Genomic DNA, 22516 nt, shown 5'->3' with positions numbered 1-22516 from the left:
GCCCATTTTTGTAGTGGAAGGAAAACATACTGTTTTTGTGTATGGATCTTTAAATGCAAATGAGCTACAGCTCCCCACCCAGAAGAGGGCGGAGCCTGTACAGCTTGTGCCTTGTATACGCTGCCAAATAATAACAAAACATTTGATTTTGAATATTATCTCTATCACAGCGCGCTTGCACGTGACATTGCAGTTCTTCATCATCATGTACGTTTTTTATTTGCATGCATTTCAAAGCCATATCAGTCTCCACTTCTGATTTTTTTTTGTTTTGAGCGAACAAATCCGAGGCATGTGCACAGAAATCTAGCTAAGTTCTGTTTCATGTCTTATTGAGCTTAAACTGTCAAATACACACAATGTTATCTGACTTAGTAGCTTTAATAGGAATTTTTTTTTTTACTTGAATGCTGCTAGCGAGGAGATAAACATGGTGGACTGTGTACAGCTCACTAAGGGGAGGAGCTAAGCTAATAGGGCAGATTTCGTGGGCAGTCGTGGGCGGGGACTGCTCCAGTGTGATCGGAGCACATTCCTGAACAGCTCATTTTGAGACAATGTTTCATATTTATGGGGAAAATATCAAACGGAGTGGATAAGGTGGTTGTGTACACAGACTGCATAAAGGTGAATTTTCCATAATAGGTCTCAGATTAAGTTATGTTTAATGCTTGCCAGCTCATATAGAAACATATATATTTATATTTATATATTAAAGGTGCACTATGCAACTTTCCGTCGCCTATTCTAAACAAAGGCGTAGTTTGATGACACAAAGTTTGAGCGCAGTATCTTGGGACATGTGGTCTTCACCTCACAGCCGGTGGAAAATAGGACTCAGGCAGAAATCATTTTCATAGATGCGGTTATTAACATTACTGTAGTATGAAGCAGAGCAGGACCGAGTGTTGTGGAGATGATCACGGCTGGAGCGATTGTTAAACAAATACCCGCCTCACGAACACCGGGACTTTTATTATGACGGGACGGGACACAGTCGCCGGGCGCCCGCACCATTTCCGCTCTTCCGGTTATGATTATGAGGTAATGCAGCTCTGTTTATCATATTAGATACATTTAAGTGCGTTGAAATGATGTTACGATGTAGATGTATTCTAGTATTTATTGCCAATATTTTACCATGGTAGTAAATGGGCACCATGTTTTTATACTATAGTGTTTTTTTTGCTTTATTTTCCAAGGTACTTTGTAGGTAGGTCAATTTGTAGTCAAATAAATGTCTGGGAGTTTGTGGTATTATGGTGATGTACCATGATAAATCAAATAAAGTATAATAATATAAAATGTAATACAACAATATATTTATTTAAAAATGGTTCGTATAATTAAGTTATCTCAATATGCATAAACACAATAGAATTATTAAGTGGAAACATCAGCAATGATTTCACACTGTGTATTTGTTTTGCTGGGCTGATCGTCATTGAATCACAATGACTCGGCGGCATTTGACTTTCATGTCATTTAACAAAGTCATTTAAATCCTAATTAAAATTTGAGTGAAGGAGAGAGACAAACAAAAACAGTGTGTGTATGCATGTGTGTGTGTAATGGGCCAGACATGAAAGGGTAGGGTAAGATGGACAAAAGAATAAAGCTGTAAATATTTACACAGCTTCTCAAGTCATTTTCCCCCAGACATCATTATTTTGAGAGCTGTGTTTGTTTTTGAAGACAGACACCAGATAAGTAGGTCCCAGCTTGCAGCTCCATCACAGAGCCTACACAGTGGGCATCACCAAAAACATGCATTTTTCTCCTGGTCTTTACATTGTATTTGGACTAAATAGACACAAAAGGGCTGCATGTCTTTGTGTAGCATAGAAACAGGAAGTAACCGGACTTGAATGCATCATGACATGAGTCCAGCTATAAAAGCAGTCCTACTGGATAACCAGCTGCGAACACTCATGTATCAGGAATGCCTTTGTACCCTGACGGACATCAATGGAATGTTTTGAAGTGGTTTTGTGTATTTTGCCGAAACCTCTGCATGTGGGCCCCAACATGCAGCTCCACTGTAGGGCCCATTCACCACTCTGCCCATTGAGTTTGGCTGGGCCTCCTGGTGGAGCTGAAACCAGAGGGGGGCGTGCGTCACTGAGGTCAGGCTCTTTGAGGTGATTAGCAGGACTACCAAGGGTCTATGTGTTGTTACAGATGCAAGTCCACCATTCCCTGTGTGTGTGTGTTTGCACAAGAGATGTAGATCTAAGTGTCGCTACAAATGCATTCAAGCTGCTCACAGCGTAAAACACACAATCCCTATTGATAGATCAACTTACAGAGTGTGTGTGCATGTGTTTGAATAGAAGAACGGACAGGGATCTTTTCATTTTTGATAAGCTGAAGAGTGTGTGTGTAGGCATATTAAATGACGCAACCTTTCACCTCTTCTTACCGTGAGTATTTCCACCTGGATGCAGTGAAAGAGGTAGTGAGGCGCTTTAACATTACCGCATCAACAATACCGGTTTCTTCCCTCTGTGTGTTTTTCTTGGTGATCATCAGGATACAATGCAAATAACAGGGGCAAAATTAGGCAGCAATTTGCCCATAATTACCCACCAATTAGAAGACCAAACAGCTGATCTTCACTCTAAGGGCCCATTTACATGGGGAAAAACATTTTGGCCATACGTTTACATGACATCAGTGCTTGGGTGTCTGAAAACACAACTTTTTTCCAAAGTGCATGTTTTTGATAATGATACCATTATCATCTCTATGTAAGCAACAAAAATGCAAATTTGTGAAAATGGTGACAAGAAATCGGAGGTATGTCTTTACAGAATACCAAAAGCTACAGAAAAGAGAAGCAAATGGATCACTGCAATTCACAGAAACAGATGCACTTCAGGCAGCGAAACCTTTTTACTTATTGTTTTGCACTTATGTTAATTTTTTGGGTAAAATCATACCCTATATATTGTATTGTTATTCATTTGAATTGAGAACTCATCAATGTACCATCTTATATTCTACCTAGTTTGATATATTCAAATAAACACTGACAAGTTTTAGGGCTAAGACGGTATGATGTTATATACAACATTGATTAAGTAGTCACCCGGTTTAGACTAGGTCAACAGCTTATAAAAACGTAAGCTTGTTTGCTGTACAACTTGTCACATATTAGCTTTTAGACATTGTTCTGTTTTTTGTAATAAGTCCAAAATGACAAGGAGGACATTTCACTCAATACAAAGTTAATGGAGAGTATTGGATTGTCGCCCTGTGTGGGCGTAGGAGGCATGTCCACTCATGGTGGGGGAGGAGAGAGAGTGAGCCAATCAGCAGCAGTGTTTTCATTACAGAATCGGTACAGCGTATCTGTCTGTTATAAATATAAAACCAAAGACACTTCAGAGACTCTATAGTCTTCAAGATTAAAGGGATAGTTCACTTTGAAATTAAATTTTGATATGTTTTAACTTACCTCATGGGCATCCGAGATGTAGGAGTATTTGTTTCCCAGGTAGTTTCAATTTTGATCATTTTAGGTCAAACCGTTCTTGTCTGTGCCTCACATAATGCAGGTCTATGGTCACCACCTCAAAGAGCATACACAGAGAAGTCCAAATTAAACAATCCCCCATCGTAAGCACACACTGATGGCCTGAGACACACAAAATAATAAATAAATATCAAATAAATATGGTTGTGAAAAAAATTCACCGTTGTCTGTTAATATATTGAAATCTTCTTATATTGCGATGTCCTGTACGTCTAAATATGTTTAGATCTTCCCAGTGAAAGGTAACACTTCCCAAATTTCTGTGTAAACAATGAGAGACGTACACGCGCGAGAGATCCACTTCCGGCGCTTTCTGCGCTTGCGCAGACTCAAGCCAGAACGCGCGAATGTCACAACAGGAAACACACACGCGCGCCCTCGGATCAGTCAGACGTAGTGGTGTACAAGAGGTAAAAACCATATAAATACTGTTCGTTTTCTCACACAAACCGCTCGTCCCGTGTCTTAGGCCATCAGTGTGTACTTACGATGGGGGATTGTTTAATTTGGACTTCTCTGTGTATGCTCTTTGAGGTGGTGACCATAGACCTGCATTATGTGAGGCACAGACAAGAATGGTTTGACCTAAAATGATCAAAATTGAAACTACTGGGGAAACAAATACTCCTACATCTCGGATGCCCATGAGGTAAGTTAAAACATATCCAAATTTAATTTAAAAGTGAACTATCCCTTTAACATGAGACTGGCATAAACGGTGTGTGTGTGTGTGTGTGTGTGTGTGTGTGTGTGTGTGTGTGTGTGTGTGTGTGTGTGTGTGTGTGTGTGTGTGTGTGTGTGTGTTATGTACCCATTAATATCATATTTCCCTGCCCAAAAGACTTGACTACATCAGCAGGAAAGAAACTCGGTTTTAGAGGTTGAAAGCATTTATAAAAACTAGACAAAATTAAGACTAAAGACATTATTAAGAAACATAATAAATGTCATTAGCATCATCTATTCCTGTCCAGACTCAGCACTGGCTCATGAGCACACCATAAACACACAGCTGAACCTGAGCAAAGCGGCCCAGCTCTGTCAGTGTGCTCTGCTGTAAACTCTCTGCAGGGGTGGGGAGATCCTACGTTCCGCTTCATAAACTGTAAAATTGAATTCATCAGAGATGCAGGTTTGAGAGCGGGTCGATCCGTACGCCCGTCAGAAGTGTAAAAAGCAGGTCTCGCTCTGGGGAAGAGCACATGTGCTTCAGGTCTCTGTGAAACACCATCAAGAAAGTGTCAAGATTTATCCTTCAGATTAGAGCATGTGACATCGCAGTATACGTTCTCGTACCCCAGCAGACTCCGCTCCTTTCTACTCTGATCAAAGTCTATCTTTCTTCTCCTGTCTTTCTTCTCACCTTCCTCACTCTCCACCACTCCTTGTTCTCTCTCTGCATGTCTCCGTTCGCTCCCGTTCCTCCCACTCAAATTGCTTTTCGCGTCTTTCTGCATCAGATTCACACACTAAAGGCAGAGGTTCCCAGAATGTTTTGTCAGCTCAATCCCTGAGACGTAGGGAGCGCTATTCTTCTGAAAGAGTACAGAATCTTCGGAACCAAACACAGGAAAAAAAGGAACAGAAACATTGCTTATGCACGTTGTAGTCTTCACGATTTTCTCGTCGTTTTGTTCAAAATGTAGCTTTTTTTTTAAACTTACCCACATTCAAGTGTTGCTAAAAAAATTATGTATAAAGCTAGAAAACATTTGTGGTTATTTTTTTCTTTCTTTTGATATACACTCACCTAAAGGATTATTAGGAACACCTGTTCAATTTCTCATTAAAGCAATTATCTAATCAACCAATCACATGGCAGTTGCTTCAATGCATTTATTGGTGTGGTCCTGGTCAAGACAATCTCCTGAACTCCAAACTGAATGTCAGAATGGGAAAGAAAGGTGATTTAAGCAATTTTGAGCATGGCATGGTTGTTGGTGCCAGACGGGCCAGTCAGAGTATTTCACAATCTGCTGTAGTGGACAGCACATTCCAGGGCCCAGTTTATGGCTGGGCCTCTCTTTGCCAGTGGACAAAGGTTTTCTACATTTTGATTGGATCTTGTTGGACTAGTACAAACAAAATGTCCAACGCCATCAGATAAAGATGCTTGGACAACAGCCAGACACCTCTTTGAGGGCAAGAAGAAGACCTCTGGTACCAAGCCCAGGAAGGACAGTACTTCTTATTGGTCCACAAGTAGTTTCTGCCCTTCACCCACCTAGAGACTGATCCCTAATGTCCTGGTTTGTGACGGCCATAAACATTCCTCAGGACCTTAGCAGTAGTGGGTGAAACAAAGAAAGACCAAAATGATTAATCCAAATCCATTCACAACTATGTTTGGAAACCTTAAGACTGATGCAAACTATACACATCCATTTCATACTTATTCAGAGAATTAAGTATCCTCAGTGACAGCTCTTTGTAATGCAACATCTTACACAAAATCAGCTGTTAATGAACAAATTAATGAACGCATAACAGTTCAATATTTTTCCATCATTTTTGGTGTCTATTTGTTTAGTATATTGCCAAGGGTATTCTGATGGTGGTTTGGAAAGTGAGAAATGCATTGATAAACTTTAAAGACACTTTAAAGACTTCTAACTGTGTACAGTATGCAAATGAGTTCCACAAGGGAAAGAAGGGTGGGCCACACTGTGTGCCCTCTCTGATGCCATCAGCCAATAGCAACACTGGAATGGAGAAGCGCCAAATTGCAATCTCCTCCTATTCAGAAAAGGATAAAGGTACCCTATAAACGGACACTCCTTGTTCTGAGTCTCCCTCAAGAGACAAAGAGTACACGCCAGGTTCTGAGTCTCCCCATGCGAGAGACAAACAGTTCACCAAGTTCTGAGTCTCCACGCGAGAGACAAACAGTTCACCAAGTTCTGAGTCTCCACGCGAGAGACAAACAGTTCACCAAGTTCTGAGTCTCCACGCGAGAGACAAACAGTTCACCAAGTTCTGAGTCTGAGTTTCAGAGAAACAACAGTTTATCTTTCCATAAGATAACGTAACTCTTATATAGCCACACTCAACTTACTCACACATATTTTATGCATCTTATGCACTTTATACCTTTATCATTCATTGTATTCATTTAGTAGTTGTGTTCATTTTTCTGTTTATCTTTTGTTAATAAAATCTATTTTACTACAATTGTGTCTTCCTTGTGCTGATAATACAGAAGATGTTCTACAAGTTAGAAATCTCACCAATCTTTCAGATAAATCAGCTGACCAACTCTTCCCCCTTTACATTCATTCTAAATGATTGAACAGTCTCCTGTTTGGAGTGTTCTCATACAGCCAAGGTACATCGACTAGTGTTCCAAACTAAGAGGGGGGAAGGTGGTCATCTAATGTACTCATAACCACACTTTAAGTGACGCATGATCCAAAATCACAACATCAGCGGTGTCATGAGTACCAATCCCTACCTTACTTGGTGTCCTTGGGTGAACAGAAGTAAAAATTACTTCACTGCTCAGTTACTGGGATTTTCAGACAAAACCATTTCTAGGGTTTACAAAGAAATGTGTGAAAAGGGAAAAACATCCAGTATGCCAGAGGAGAACGGACCGATTGATTCAAGCTGATAGAAGAGCAACTTTGACTGAAATAACCACTCGTTTCAACCGAGGTATGCAGCAAAGCATTTGTGAAGCCACAACATGTACAACTTTGAGGCGGATGGGCTACAACAGCAGAAGACACCACTGGGTACCACTCATTTCCACTACAAATAGGAAAACGAGGCTACATTTTGCACGAGCTCACCAAAATTGGACAGTGGAAGACTGGAAAAATGTTGCCTGGTCTGATGAGTCTCGAATTCTGTTGAGACATTCAGATGGTAGAGTCAGAATTTTGCGTAAACAAATTGACAACATGGATCCATTGCCTTGTTACCACTGCAGACTGCTGCTGGTGGTGTAATGGTGTGGGGGATGTTTAAATGGCACACTTTAGGCCCCTTAGTGCCAATTGGGCATGTTTGTTAAGATTCTTGCTGCAGCATTTTGGACAACAGAGATTCACTTATGCCTAGATTTAGAGTATTACATTAAGCCAACCATGTGGAAACAAAGGCATGCAGAACAGACTCCAAATCCTTATTTGAAAGGATAGGTTTCAGTTTCGACAGTTTTCTTAACTGAAAAAATTATATTTTCACGACACTTTTAACTTGACGATTAAAGTTCAACCAGGCTATTCCCAAGCTGTTTGTTCCCAAACATTACAAACTTCTCATCTTATCCGTATCCTCATTGAGTTAATCATCCCTTTACCTCAATCAAGCACTTATCAGCCTTTGATTTGATAATCACTTTTTGATAAGATACATTTTTGTTTTATTTTGATTAAATGTGCTCACAGCATCCCAAACACGAATATTTTATGGATTTATAAAAGATGAATGACTGTCTGGTCATCAGGGATTTCAGTATGGAGATAAATGTAAGGATTGTCATCTGGTAGACCGTTTGGAAGAGGATTGTGCAGCCTCATTTGTTTATTTTTATGTTACATTTGATCTCATTCATTATTAGCTTTTCATTAACTCACAAATCCCCTGCAGTTCCCTCGTCAAACCCCAGGGGTTTATGAGCCCCTATTTGGGAAACCCTGGTTCAAAGCTGTTGTAAGCAATTTATGAGACACACTGTTGATATTTAAAAAATCAACCGAAACAAACACACCTCTCCATTCATTGCTCTGCCCTCAAGTGCAAGAGTGGATGTCTGTTTATTCACAGCTGAAGCGAAGCTAAAAAAAAATGCTTCACGAAAAATAGAGCAACGATGGCGGACGGACGACAAGGATTTTTTTTTTTTTACATACACTACACAAGAGTTGATTGCTAGTCTCCAGCAGCTCCAGACAAACAATGACACTCAAAACTGTCCAGTTACTACATCTGACATTACAACAACAGTATATCTTGGTTCTGTGAAACAACAAAACTAATGTTACTCGCGTATGGAGCAAAAGCTACGCAACCTCAACGGCTGTTTTTAGGCCTCTCCAGCGCTGGAAAGCTTTTCTAATATAAATGCGGGTTCTAAAGCTCCTGCCTGATCATAACCCTTCTTTTCCCAGTGATATTCCTCTGACCTTTTCTCTTTTGTAATGTCTTTCAGCCATCTCTCTTTCTACAGTCTTTCTTCAAATCTCCCTCTTTCTCCTCCCTCATCATGAGTGGACACACCCCCTACTGCTGATTGGCTCACTCTTTTTCCTCCGAGTGGACACACCCCTACTGCTCATTGGCTCACTATTCCTCCTCCATCATGAGTGGACACGCCCCTACTGCTAATTGGCTCACTATTCCTCCTCCATCATGAGTGGAAACGCCCCTACTGCTGATTGGCCCACTATTCCTCCTCCATCATGAGTGGACACGCCCCTACTGCTAATTGGCTCACTATTCCTCCTGCATCATGAGTGGACACGCCCCTACTGCTGTTTGGCTCACTCCTTCTCCTCCCTCATCATGGGTGGACACACCCCCTACTGCTGATTGGATCGCCCTCTCTCCTCCCCCATCATGAGTGGGCATACCTCCTATTGCTGATTGGCTACAAGTGTCCTCATCCATAGCTTTAAGGTACTGTATAGATGGATAAGTGCACATTCAGTGCTTCGATACATTGTCCCGTCTCTCTAAGAAGGACCATATAGTATTCAAAAGAGAAATCATAAATTGCATAATATTAAACATGAAATGAGCAATTGTTAAAATAGTAATTGTGAATGTTTACAGAGTGTATTCAGATTGCTGCGACTATATTATGAGCTGAAAATTGGATCAAATTTAACTGCCTTGAGCTATAAAGTAGCAATATCTGAGCAATAACCTTTTCCTCAGAACTGAACAATAAGATAATCAGTAAATCCTTCATGTAGGAATCCGTTGCTCATTTTCATTCAGAACGACCATACAAATATAGGCTTCCGGCTATGCCCTTCAAGCAGGTAAAAATGACAATTGTAACTGTTTGAGATACCTAAGTGGCTTTCTGTGTGTTTGTGTGTGAGTGTATGTGTGTGTGTGTGTCTATTCTATCTTCCTCACACACACACACACACACACACACACACACACACACACACACACACACACACACACACACACACACACACACACACACACACACACACACACACACACACACACACACACACACACACACACACACACACACACACACACACACACACACACACACACACACACATACATTTATAGACTCCCTATAGCAGTATCACAGGAGGCAGGCATGATCTTGTTGTTGTCACTATGTTGTTGCTGTAGAAATCTTTTTATCTTGTGCTTCATAAAAGCCAATCAAAGCAGCCCGAGTGACAGATGCAATAATTCAACTGCTGCATCTGAAGACCCTTCAAATGAATGATGAATGATCCATTTATCTACCTCTGAAGCTGTTATTGTGATTTAAAGTCCCCCATGGTGAAAATCAAGTTTTTAGTGTTGTTTTTATGTCTATGTGGTGTTTTTAATATGCTTTCAGACAAGCCAAATTCCTAAGTCAACACCATTGCTGAGTATTTTCTCCTTAAAAGTCTTCTCCTTAAGCAGTTTGAAATCGTTGGTGTTTCTTACATCACAAACTACCTCATAACCAATCACATCAACGTGTGGGCAGGCTTTAGCATGAACTATTTCAATCAGGTGAGTCTATATATATATGATGTTATGATGAAATGGCTTAGTCCACTGACCTTCTATGATGTTCAAAGTGTTTAGATACTGACTGATACTGAAGGCAGACTGAGATGGTGAACAGGAACATGGTAATGTTACATGTGTAACATTAGCAACACATTATTTGCTGTTTGATAACATGGTCGAGCAAAAGACTAATCATGTTAATGGGCGCGATATCATTGTGCAGCATTTACTACAGTAACTTGAGTAAAGTTGACCTCAGCACTAGCTGAGCAACTGACATTGAGATGAATAGGAATTCTAACTTTTAAGTTGTGTTTTTTATATTTATTTTAGTATTGTTTTAGTAATACTGAAATCATAAAGTAAAAAAAGTATAGTATACTAGTCTATTAATATACTGAATTAGCTTTTATAATCATATTTTCAGATTTCACTTTAATTTTAGTTTAATTCAGTAATTTAATTTAGTCATTTTGTGTGTTTTTGTCATTTATATTAATAATTTTAAAAATTCTATGTAGCTTTATTCATTTCAGTTTTAGTAATTGTATTACTTTAACTTATCTTAATTTAAGGTAATTGCAAAAGCAACAATTCTCATTTTTTTCATCTTTATTTTATTTTATTTTTTAGCTTTACTTTAATGAATGAAAATTATTTGTAATAGTTTTAGTTAAAGCTGCAGTCCGTAACCTTTTGCACTCTAGTGGTTAATAAACAGAACTGCACGTGTCTTGTGGAAGAACACTGCAGCCGGAGCTACTTCTCTCTGTTTATGTCTATGGCGGATCACACAGGGACTGTGCTCCTCCGCAGCGGTACCTACCAGTCTGGCCTGAAATAGTCCCAATATAAATACTTATTAAAAGTGTACCATAATGATTCAGAGTAAGACAAAAACATGGTTTAGAAAATGTATTCATGTTGTACATTGTCATTGTATAATATTTGTAAAGTCCGTAACAAAAAAAGTTACGGACAGCAGCTTTAAAGGTCCCATTCTTCACTATCCCATCTTTCAAACTTTAGTTAGTGTGAAATGTTGCTGTTAGAGCATAAATAATACCTGTAAAATTATAAAGCTCAAAGTTTGATGCTAAGCGAGATATTTTATTTAACAGAAGTTCCCTTTCAAAGCCTACAGCGAACGGCCGGTTTGGACTACAGCAGGAAGTGCAGGGATGTAATGACGTCACTAGAACCGTTTGTTGACTAACGCTCCGCCCACAAGAACACGCAAAATAGTGGGCATGGTCTCATTGCTCTCCCACGTGGAGAAGAGCACGCATTCAGCGCTTACATCTCCCCGTTATGGTAAGAGGCGGGACCTTTCCGGGCAAAGAGCGCTAAGCTGCTGTCCAATCACAACACGAGAAGCGCTGGCCCAATCAGAACTAGTTACGTATTTCTGAAGGAGGGACTTCATAGAACAAGGAAATCATCAGGCCGTTTTTAGGACAGAGGAAACAGCGCTGTACAGATAAGTCAATTGTGTGAAAAATACTGTGTTTTTTTACATGCGAAACATGAACTCATGTTATATTGCACACTATAAACATAATCAATGCTTCGAAAACACGCAAAGAACGGGACCTTTAACGATAATAAAAGTTTTCTACAGAGGCCCCAAAGGGACATGATAAAAAAAGCATGAGATGGGAGGAAAAATTATTAGTTAATGCTTTTGCGTTCTCTCACAAATGTTTTGTGTTCTCTCACAAATCTTTGCTTTCTCGTTCCCTTGAGAAACTTTGCGTTCGCTCCACTAAACGAGTGAGCGCAAAGTTTCTCAGGGTAATGAAAGCGTTTTATGAGCAAACGCAAAGTTTCTCGAGAGAACGCAAACATTTGTGAGAAAACGCAAAAGCATTAACTCATATTTTTAACCTTCCAACTCATTTTTTTTTTATCACCATGTCCCTTTAGAGGCTCCTATGGAAGCTTCTTTCTGCCACAGAATAAAAAGTAAAAAGTTTGAATTGTGAGCTATTGTATAAACTCGCAATTTTAAGAAAAAAGTTGGACCTCGCAATTGCGACTTTATTTCTTGCAATTCTGACTTTATTTCTTGTAATTGCGAGTTTATATCACGCAATTCTGACTTCTTAACTCGCAATTATAAGAGATTAAAAGCCACAATTATCTTTCATTTTAAATATTTTATTTTTATTCCAAAAAGGAAACAGGCTTTCATAGGCTCCATAGTTCACATTGACAATATATTTTGTGGAACTAGATGCAATTTTGCCGATCCTTACTGTAGTAAGTGTGTAATAACGTGAGTCAGAATAAGGATATTGAATTTCCTCCCTCATTATCAAATCATGTCAGCTTAAATCAAGCAGCAAGGCCACAATTACGGAGGGAACACATGCTAGATCAGATCAAACACATTTAATCTGACAACGCTTTCTAAAGTCCATCTAATCTTATTTCAGAGCGCATGAAATGTGAAATCTGGCTCCTGGATCAGCAATCTGACTTCAGTGGTGTGTGGAGGTGTGCGGTCAGATCTCTGACAGAAGGACGGGTAATTGGACACGTGTCTCAAACTGACGTATTTCTGGACTTTTTTGTTCCCTTTCTGTCAGTTTGCGCTAATATTCTGTCTCTCTCATACAATTAGTGGCGAATGTTTTGAAAAAAAAACAACAGTTTATAGTGTTTGAGGTAATTAGTGATCACGAACAAAAACACAGAAAGAGCGAGAAAGAAAAGCAAGAAGGAGAGAGAATGAGACCCTGTTGCAGAAAGTGCCAGAGGCAAAGATTCGCAGGTGCTTGTTTGATGTCTCAGATTTCTGTGAACATGTGGGTGGGTGGCAGACAGGTGTAATTTGTAAGCTCCCACTTGCCAAACAATAATCCTTGTCCAGGTTTGACACTCAGTCCCTTGAAGTTCTCTCCCCTGCAGTCATACACATATTAAAACGCCCTGGTTTGCGAAAGAGCGGGAAAGCATGAATCCAACATCATGAAGGTGGGCAGAAGGCAGAAGGTAATTAGCCTCTGAACTAAAGAATAAAAACGAAATAATAATAAGTCTATCACGAAAACATCAAAGAGAGACACAATCGCGTCTGCGATTCAGACATGAGAACTGAACTCGGCCCAACTTCAGCTAAAAACAGGCCTTCACAATCTCCTCAAGTTAAAGAGAATATTAAACCGAGAGTTGAGGAGAATTTTTGGGCAGAATAGATCAAGGAATGAGGAAAAATGACCAATTAGGTTGCAGAACACGAGGTGTGATACACAGGTATTTTTTTCATTTCAGGTCTTAACGGGATAGTTCCCCCCAAAATAATGAGTTTCTTTGTTCAGTTTAAATTAACTAAAGCAACACAATTGCTTTACATTTTGCCCTAACTTAATTTGCTTGTGTTCAGTTCACAATGGTAACTATTGGGTTACCATTGTGGAGAAGATTGGAGCATTTGCTTAGGCTGCATGTGGACAAATACAACTCATGTCTTAACTGCTAGGAGCTTTTAATACTTACCATTTAAGATGCTAATGCATGTGTGCTATTGCTAGCTAAAAGTTTGTCAACTTAGAGCAGTTTTATAATTGAGTTGTGTAACATTTAAGTATATGAAATTGAAGTGGATTAATGAAAATTGAATGCCTGAATCATGTCAGGGAGCCCTTTAAAATTAATTTGAGACTACTTAATTGAGTCACTTAAAATCTATTAATTCAACGATGTTGAAGTTACATGAACAAATTATGTTTGTTTAACTTAATTGGTTCATGTGGGACCGATGTACACAATTAAATCATGTAAATCTAACACACTTTTTTTTCAGTGTTCCCTTTGGCTTCCATTGTATTATTCCCATACTTTTATTATTCAAGTCAGTGAGAACCAACAACTGTTTAGTTACCCATATTCTTCAAAATGTGTTCTTTTGCGTTCAACAGAACAAAGAAACTCTATTCTATATTTAGAATAGTTTTCAATCTGAGGTGATCTATCCCTTTAAAAATGCAATACTCCAGCAGGACACTAAAAAATCAGAGCAAAAATGAATGCAAAATCCATATATATATATATATATATATATATATATATATATATATATATATATATATATATATATATATATATATATATATATATTACAGGCTAAAAGTTTGGACACATTACTATTTGTAATTTTTTTTAAAAGAAGTTTCTTCTGTTCATCATGCCTGCATTTTTTGATAGTAAAAATTGATAGTAAAAGAGATTTATATTATTTGAAAATATGTTTTTATTTTGAATAAATGCAGTTATTTTGAACCTTTTATTCATCAAATATATTAGGCAGCAGAACTGTTTCCAACACTCATAATAAATCAGAATATTAGAATAATTTCTGAAGGATCATGTGATAGACTGGATGGATGTCACATGTGAGACTGAAGACTGGAGTAACGATGCTAATTTGAAGTATAATAAATTGAAAACCAATTATTTTAAAGCTGCAGTCCCTAACTTTTTGCACTCTAGTGGTTAATAAACAGAACTGCACGTGTCTTACGGAAGAACACTGCAGCCAGAGCTACTTCTCTCTGTTTATGTCTATGGCAGATCAAAACATGGCAAAAAGACAAAAACATGGTTTAGAAAATGTATTCATGTTGTACATTGTCATTGTATAATTTTTGTAAATCTTGAACACAAAAAAAGTTAATCATCAGCAGCTTTAAATTGTAATAATATATCACAATATTAAATTTTTTCTGTATTTTTGATCAAATAAATGCAGGCTTGATGAGCAGAAGACACTTCTTTCAAAAACATTACAAATAGTAATGTCCAAACTTTTGCTTTCATGGATGTTAAATGTTCTTCATGTAACCACGGAGGCCATTAAGAACCTTTATTTTTAAGTGTCGTGTCATCAAATCCATCATCCCTCAACATAAGTCAATAAAGGCCACGTTTCCTGCTAACGTGGCAAATCACCTTCTTTAAATCCTCTTAACTCCGTTGTTCATTATATAATGATACAGTAACACCTGTTTTTACCAAGCCAGCATGTAGATCCCTCATTACTGAGTAGAACTGCAGCAGGAGCTGTCAGGTCCAAATGTGCTGAATAAAAGCCAAAACTGTTTCCAATGGAGACGCCGGAATGTGATACACACAAAAGACCATGAATATTGCCTTTCAGTTAAATTACATTTACCACCAGCTTTCCGTCAACTGTATCGCAACGGTAATTGCAGCAGGAAAATGAAACTTTTCATAAAAATGAATCCGGTGCACTCTACCCTCGTTAACTCAGAATGGTGGCGTGTTTGCCTAGAAGAGAATTTAAACGCATAATTGAAATTGCATATTGATATACGGTAATAGCATTAGTGCTTAATGGGGAAAAAAAGTAGAGTAATTGTTTATAAAAAACTGTTTCGTCCGATGTCAGGCATTACAGAAAGTGTTGGATATTTTTGGATACTTTATCTTTGATTGAAGGATTTTTCAAATAAACTTATGCCAAGTTTATTTGAAAAATCCTTCAATCAAAGATATATGTATACTATGAATATTGTCATCTCTTTCATAAAATGCATGTCCCTCTATTGTAAGTTGCTTTGAATTAATGCATGTAAATGTAAAAAAAAAAAAAAAAAAAAAAACATGCTGCATGAGTTGCATTAGTGTTTGCTTTTTACGCATCAAGTTAATATTTAACACAATAACATAAGAGAGCAATTAACAAAAGAGAAGATATTATATATAATAAAACATAAAAGTAACTGGCAGCTAAATTGACAGTAACATTAATCTAATAATTACAGAAGTTAAAAATATCCATCCCTCAAAAATAAATAAAAATCCCTCAAACATCCAATGCTAACCGAGGCAGTTAGTAACCCTCCGTAATGAAGTTAAAAGCATCCGCTTAGAGGCTAAAGTGACGTTTTCTTGTGAGACTGCAAATATAAACTAAATCCTTATTTTATACATTTACTCTCTGGGAGAATGTATTCATATGAGGACACACATCAAGCTCTTGGCAAGTAATCATTCAAACTGCTTTGAATGAATTTCTCCACTCAGATGGCGTTAAAATGACCGTGAAACGTGAAAAAAACCCAAAAAAAACCTTTGTGTTATTTGGCACTGAACACTCACCTCATGTTTGCCCTTCATTCTACAGATGCGGATGTCATTCTTATTGGATTCCCACGTCCTTTTCTGCGAAATGATAAAGGTATAAAATCATCACCCACATCCATGGGAGGGTAAGCAAAGTGTTCATACATGCAATTATGTGTGTGTAAGAGACAGAGAGCAGTACAGGGGCTCACCTTGCTGTAGAACATTTCATCTCCAGATACATGGTCCAGTTCCACTCGATAAAGGTCATCTCTGCACCAACACACACACACACACACACAACCACACACAAAGTATACACAGACCATTAGTAACAATGGAAATGGGGCTTCATTTACCACAAATACTGTATCCAAATTTACAGACTTTATAGAGATTAAACTACAGTACACACACACACAATATTGTCGCTGTCAGGTGGAAAGCTTGTATTTCCATTTTTCTACTTTTTTCATAAATCATTACTATTGTTCACCTTGTACACCTGCCTGTGATTTTTTGAGAATATTTAGGTACGTTCACGTCATGTCGTAATAACCACAATAACACGATTTTAACTTGTAAAAAGCATTCACATCCTTGAGCTGGTAATTGCAGCTTGTAAGATGGAAATAGTTTGAGAGCTCCTACTTTGTACCACATGACCGCTGACCACTGCAGGTTCATTTAGGTGTTGATAGTGGTGCCATAGAAACGCATAATTCACAGTCATAAGACGTGAACATTTCCGAATATAACGTTGCATGTTTTCATCTTGAGACTTTGATTACGACATGACGTGAATGGAGCATTTAACCAATGAAAAGTATTCAAAAGAGCTTGTGACTAAACCTCAAAACTCCATTGGATCCTCAAACTGTCAGTGGAACCTCATAACTCCGCCCCATTTCCTTCCTCAGCAACCATTATTACCGACAAAACCAGCATATCCGAACCATGATCCGAACTTTTCTGAGAGTGTACTTGTTAAAAGTGCAAGTGTCTGATAAATAAAACCGCAATATCAAGTTTAATTGACATACAGTATTTATTTCCTAAAAAGTAGCATTTTTGGAGATACAAGGTTTTCTTCAGACAGCAATGGTTTATTAATAAAAAAGTATATATTTGAGGCAAATTTGTGTAACATGAGAGTTGTTTTCAGTGAATATATATATATATATATATATATATATATATATATATATATATATATATATATATATATATATATATATATATATAAAATTATTTTTAAATTACTTTTATTAGTATTAAATATATCCTACTTACTCCTACTTTTTTCCCATTAATCTAACAAAAATAAATGAAGTTTTTCCTTAAAAAAAATGACTAATTAGGTTAACTGAAGACAAATCATCTTAAAATAGCCCTAGTAAACTTACCAAAAACTGTCATGTCAGAGAGTTATTGTTGACTGAAACTATAACTATTAATAAAGTTAAAATATAAATGTTGGCTAATTTAAATAAAAAATCTAAACAGATACATTAACAAAAACAATTTAAAAAAACATAAAATTGTTACTACATTTAAAATGAATATGAAAAATATAAGATAATATTTTAAAATATTCATTAAAACTAAATCGTATTTAAATAATACTAAAATAACAAAAACTTCTGATGCAATAACCAATTCTGATTAGAATATTTTCCACGGGCCAGTGAAGTACATAGTGTGTAGAGCATATTAGAAGCATGCAAATCAAACTGCAGTCTAAATCATGTGACTAAGCGAGACGAGACAGAAGATATATATTTTAGCATCTAATACACTGGAGCACTAAAGGGTTTGATCAAACAAATCCATCAACCTGTCTATGAGGAAATCTAAATTTGAGTTCTCAGCTCTAGAGATGTCAGCCTCAGAGCTTTATGGTAAAAGTAACTGGTTTATAAGAGTTTCCACTTTTCTAAAATGTGTAAGAGAGTTTATAAGAGCGCTCAGAAACTCAACATAGACTATATCTGTTCTCCAGCTTCAGAGAGAGAGCAAGCGTTTAAGCTGCTTGACTGTGTAATGGTTAAAGGTCAGCGAACAGGGGTTTAACTTTCAACCACCGCCTAACCAGGACCACATGCAAACCCCCTTGAGAGTCTAAATCCTCCCAGCTCGGACTTTGAAGGCTTGTACATGTGACGGATTTCAAAGATGTAACTAAATGTACCACCAGTCAAACTGGACACAGATTTCCACATGCACACTTTGGCAGTGTGTGAAGACCATGCTGCTATATTGGCTGATTGTGTTGAGCTAGGACATGGGGGTTCGTGTCAGAGCTTTAAAACGGTAATGACATTTACTCATTGTGTAGCTTGTCATTTCCGATTAAGACCAATTAGGTACCGAGACGGTTTAGTGAAACAGAAAGGCTTTAATAAACGGGCGGATATTATATTCATGTCATATTCATTTAAATAAAACCAAATACGGTCATGTCACTGAGTGAGTGAATGAATCTCGAATGAGTGCATGAATGAGTAGATGTAACATCTTGTCGACTACCACAGAGAATCATTTACACTTGTTCCTTAGTACAGTATTGTTCTTGCAAGATGATTATAAAAATGATTTTTTCATTTGAAATGTGTATGTGTCGAGTGCATGTAGGCTTTACCTGGCTCCAATGTAGAGTGTACGGTTGACTTTCAGCACGGTCTGAATGTACAGCGGCTCCTGACGGGTGTAAGAGCGATGAGCTCGGCCCACAAACACTGGATATCGCCTCACCACTTACAGATAAAGAAACAGAGAGAATTCAGAAGGGGGAAACGCGGATGTCAGAACTTGGAAAAATGATTCGTTGAGTTTGAAAAAGAGATACATTCGGGGCACCCAAACAAAAGAGCCAAAAGATGAAGTATAGATGGATGAAACAGACACTAAACCACAGGCAGGAATGCGTCCATCACTTTCCCAGAAGAGTTAGAGATAGAAGACCTCTGAGACAGGAATAAAGAACAAAAACATACATCACCGTGTCTTCTCAATGCAGAGTCAAACTACAAGTTTTCTTAAAGGGAAAGTTCACCCAAAAATAACAGCTATGTCATTATTTACTTGCCCTCTTGTCAGTCCAAACCTTTCTTTCTTACATGATATTCTGGTCGCTCTATCTGCAATTAGATTAAATAGGGAGTCCCCATAAAAGCATCAACTTGCTAATTCTTCTGAAGTCATGTGATAGCATTTTATGAGAAAAAGAATAAACATCATTACTTACAGATTGGGTTTGGTATCGTTTGGGTTTTTTACGATACCGGTGCCAAAGCAGTACTTTTAAAATGGTACCGGTGCCTAAAGTGTGCCTGAACTGATACGTTAAAAAAAAGAGCCACAAAAGGACAATTACAGCACTAATAACAGCAAAGTAGTCTGAATTTATGGTATCCTACAAACCAGCTTCAGGTCAGAATTATTTTGCAGAAATATGATCATATTCTCTGGCTAAATATTTTAGAAAGCATCGCCTTATTGTTTCCATGGCTTCTCACATGACACACAGCAGCCACAACAGCACTGTATGACAGCTCAGCTCTATCGGTTTTATTTAGTTTGTTTCTTTTTTATTCCAAATATTCACAAACTTGTTACCTATGTCACAAACTATCTGATATTCTTATTTCCAAATATGTGTAAGTGCATGTGTTTTGTCATTTAAAGCCCTTATAATGATCATGTTAGTTGATCTAAAGCGCGATGGGCGCCACCATGTTAGTTTGCGCCTCAGAGAATCGGATCTGTCGGATTTACATCACGTAAATTCATCCACGTCTCACAAAATACATGAAAGTAAATGACCGGAGAACCCGGAGAAGAATAGAGTAAACTATATAGTAACTTATATAATGTGTATCTGATATGAATAAAACACAGTCAAATTATAACTGTCTGAAAGGATTGTCATTGCCGCTATAGACATCAGTATGTGTTTTTGCTGTTACTTATGTGCATTTAAATGTCTGAAACCTAAAATAAACAAGATGTGGTTTTAAAGGGTTACTTCAGCGATTAGCATATGGCTTTGTATCAGTAGAAACCCTAGAGTATATTCAAATGATTGTGCTTTCCCCCCTCATATCCCCCTGAGACAAGAGATTTATGCATTTTATTTCTGGAAAAATTCCTCCTATGATGCAAATTGACGATATTTGCATCATAGGAGGAATGTTTGGCCAAAGGCTAAAGACTACAGCAGGCAGAGGGAGCTATTTCCGCATGTTTTGAACCCGCGCATGAGGGATGGAGATCACACTCAGAGCTCAGCTCAGCTACAGGCACTCATTTAAACAGAGATATGGTGAGCAATGTAAGTCTTTTAACTTCTCAAATTAATTTCTATGAAAGTTAAGCTTGCAAAGGCATGAACTGAAACACGCCAGATTGAACTCGCGTTGTGGATGTATGCCGCGAGAGTAGTCGCGATTACCTCAGCTCATCACGAGAGCTTATTTATCTGACTCCTGCAGTCAGTGCTCAGTGCTGTGATACTCGCGCGGTCACTCACTCATTATATTGAACAGACACGTCCAGTTTTTAATTGTAGTGTCTTCTCCAACTCAGTCACAGTAATCAAGTAGGTGGCTTTGGGAATGGCCTCACAGGGCAGCGAAGCATTCTGGGAATTGTAGTCTTTCATCCCCATGAGACAAAAATACATTTTCTGTCTTTTCTCAGTCTAGAGGCACCAAATTCAAAAATAATTTTAAATACAGGTTCATCTTCCCAGTGTTGAAGTACTCTTTTAAACACTGAATCGGTGTGATATGTGACGAGCGTTAAGCGCGTCTGTCTTTGGCTCAGTGCCAGCCAAAGCGTGAAAGTACATTTGGCGGCACCGAAATGAGCCACCGAAATCTGCGTTCTGATTCGGCCCGGTACATACCGGTTTTATTGGTACCGGTGCTATATTGGCACCAGGTTTCGGTACCCAACCCTACTTACTGATAATCCATTACGGTAAACTGTTACACTTAGACTGAAACACACTTAGACTGAAGTTTATTCAGAGTAGATTTTGAACTGATTCATTGTATCTTTTTTTGCTGTAGTGTTTCAGTAGGAAATATCAGTTTGCATTTCCAAACATTTTTGCTATTAATTGTAATAATCCAGAGAGATCACAAGGAGTCTACTGATATGATCCACACAGAGATCTGGGGCTGGGCCCTTAAATACATCTTTAAATTATAGAGTTTTGAACTGTAAAATTGACAGCAAACTAAGTGCTGTCCTGTAAAACCTAAAATGTTGCTACCGTATTTTTTACGGTAAGATTCTAGCAACGACAGCTGAGGTTTTTTTTTAGGTTTTTTTTTACCGTACATTTTACTGGGATTTTTTTTACAGTGTACAAAAATGCTAAAAATGATGACGTCGTGTGTGCATTTTACATGTTCAGTCTATAGGTTTCTTTACAACGTAACATCACCAACTACTGACCAGGCAGCATAATACAGCGCTTTTAGTCATTTTCACAGATCTGTGTGAACGGGGATCAATTTGACAATATTGAAATAAAAATAGCTAAATATATATATATATATATATATAAAGTACATAAAATGTAACAAAAACTTAAACATAGAATATAAAACTAAAAGCTAATTTAAAATAGTATTAAAATATTACATCAATTATAATAAAATAACACTGATGCACACACTAATCCTAGTATGGCTAATGCAACTTGCCCAGGCAATCAGTTAAGGACTCCTGGGCCAATGTCCCATCACATAATTAATATTCATGAGCAAAGCTGATAAGTTTTACATTGTGTCCCCCAAAAGGCTCCTGCACACAACGCTGTTGAAAAGAGTCGCTAGCAGTTCAGAGTGTGTTCACACATTGCAGATAAGGAAAATTGCTTTCCAAATGCCGTGGAAAGAGGTTAAACACAATTAGAAAACAGATTACCACTGAAAAAACAACTAACAGGAATGTGTCCTCCAACCACAGTGAGACGGATCTGCATTCTGTGTCTGAGGGCAGAGAAGCCTGAGGACACACACACACACACATATTTACTGAACGTTAATACTATTCTGTACAGTTACTGCTATTAATTAATTCCACTGTAATAAGGAGAGAAGGATAGAGATACTGTTGTCGTTGCCGGCTTATTTTGCCTTTAGTTGTTTGGACACATTTCACGAG

General features: G+C 37.9%; 1 protein-coding gene across 1 annotated transcript in view; it reads right to left on the bottom strand.

The window, feature by feature from the left end:
• The window catches only part of sema6ba (sema domain, transmembrane domain (TM), and cytoplasmic domain, (semaphorin) 6Ba), a 195128-nt gene that overhangs the window by 47371 nt on the left and 125241 nt on the right, over positions 1–22516 (bottom strand). Inside the window, exons 3-5 of the mRNA XM_067452727.1 lie at positions 18978–19092; positions 16549–16609; positions 16373–16435 (exon numbers count right to left, since the gene is read on the bottom strand). Coding sequence (XP_067308828.1) covers positions 16373–16435; positions 16549–16609; positions 18978–19092 — 239 coding nt within the window. The remainder of the gene's footprint in view (positions 1–16372; positions 16436–16548; positions 16610–18977; positions 19093–22516) is intronic.

The sequence above is a fragment of the Pseudorasbora parva genome, chromosome 9, assembly GCF_024679245.1.
Source record: "Pseudorasbora parva isolate DD20220531a chromosome 9, ASM2467924v1, whole genome shotgun sequence".
In the NCBI taxonomy this organism is placed as follows: domain Eukaryota; kingdom Metazoa; phylum Chordata; class Actinopteri; order Cypriniformes; family Gobionidae; genus Pseudorasbora; species Pseudorasbora parva.
This window is presented reverse-complemented; position numbering and strand designations above follow the sequence as displayed.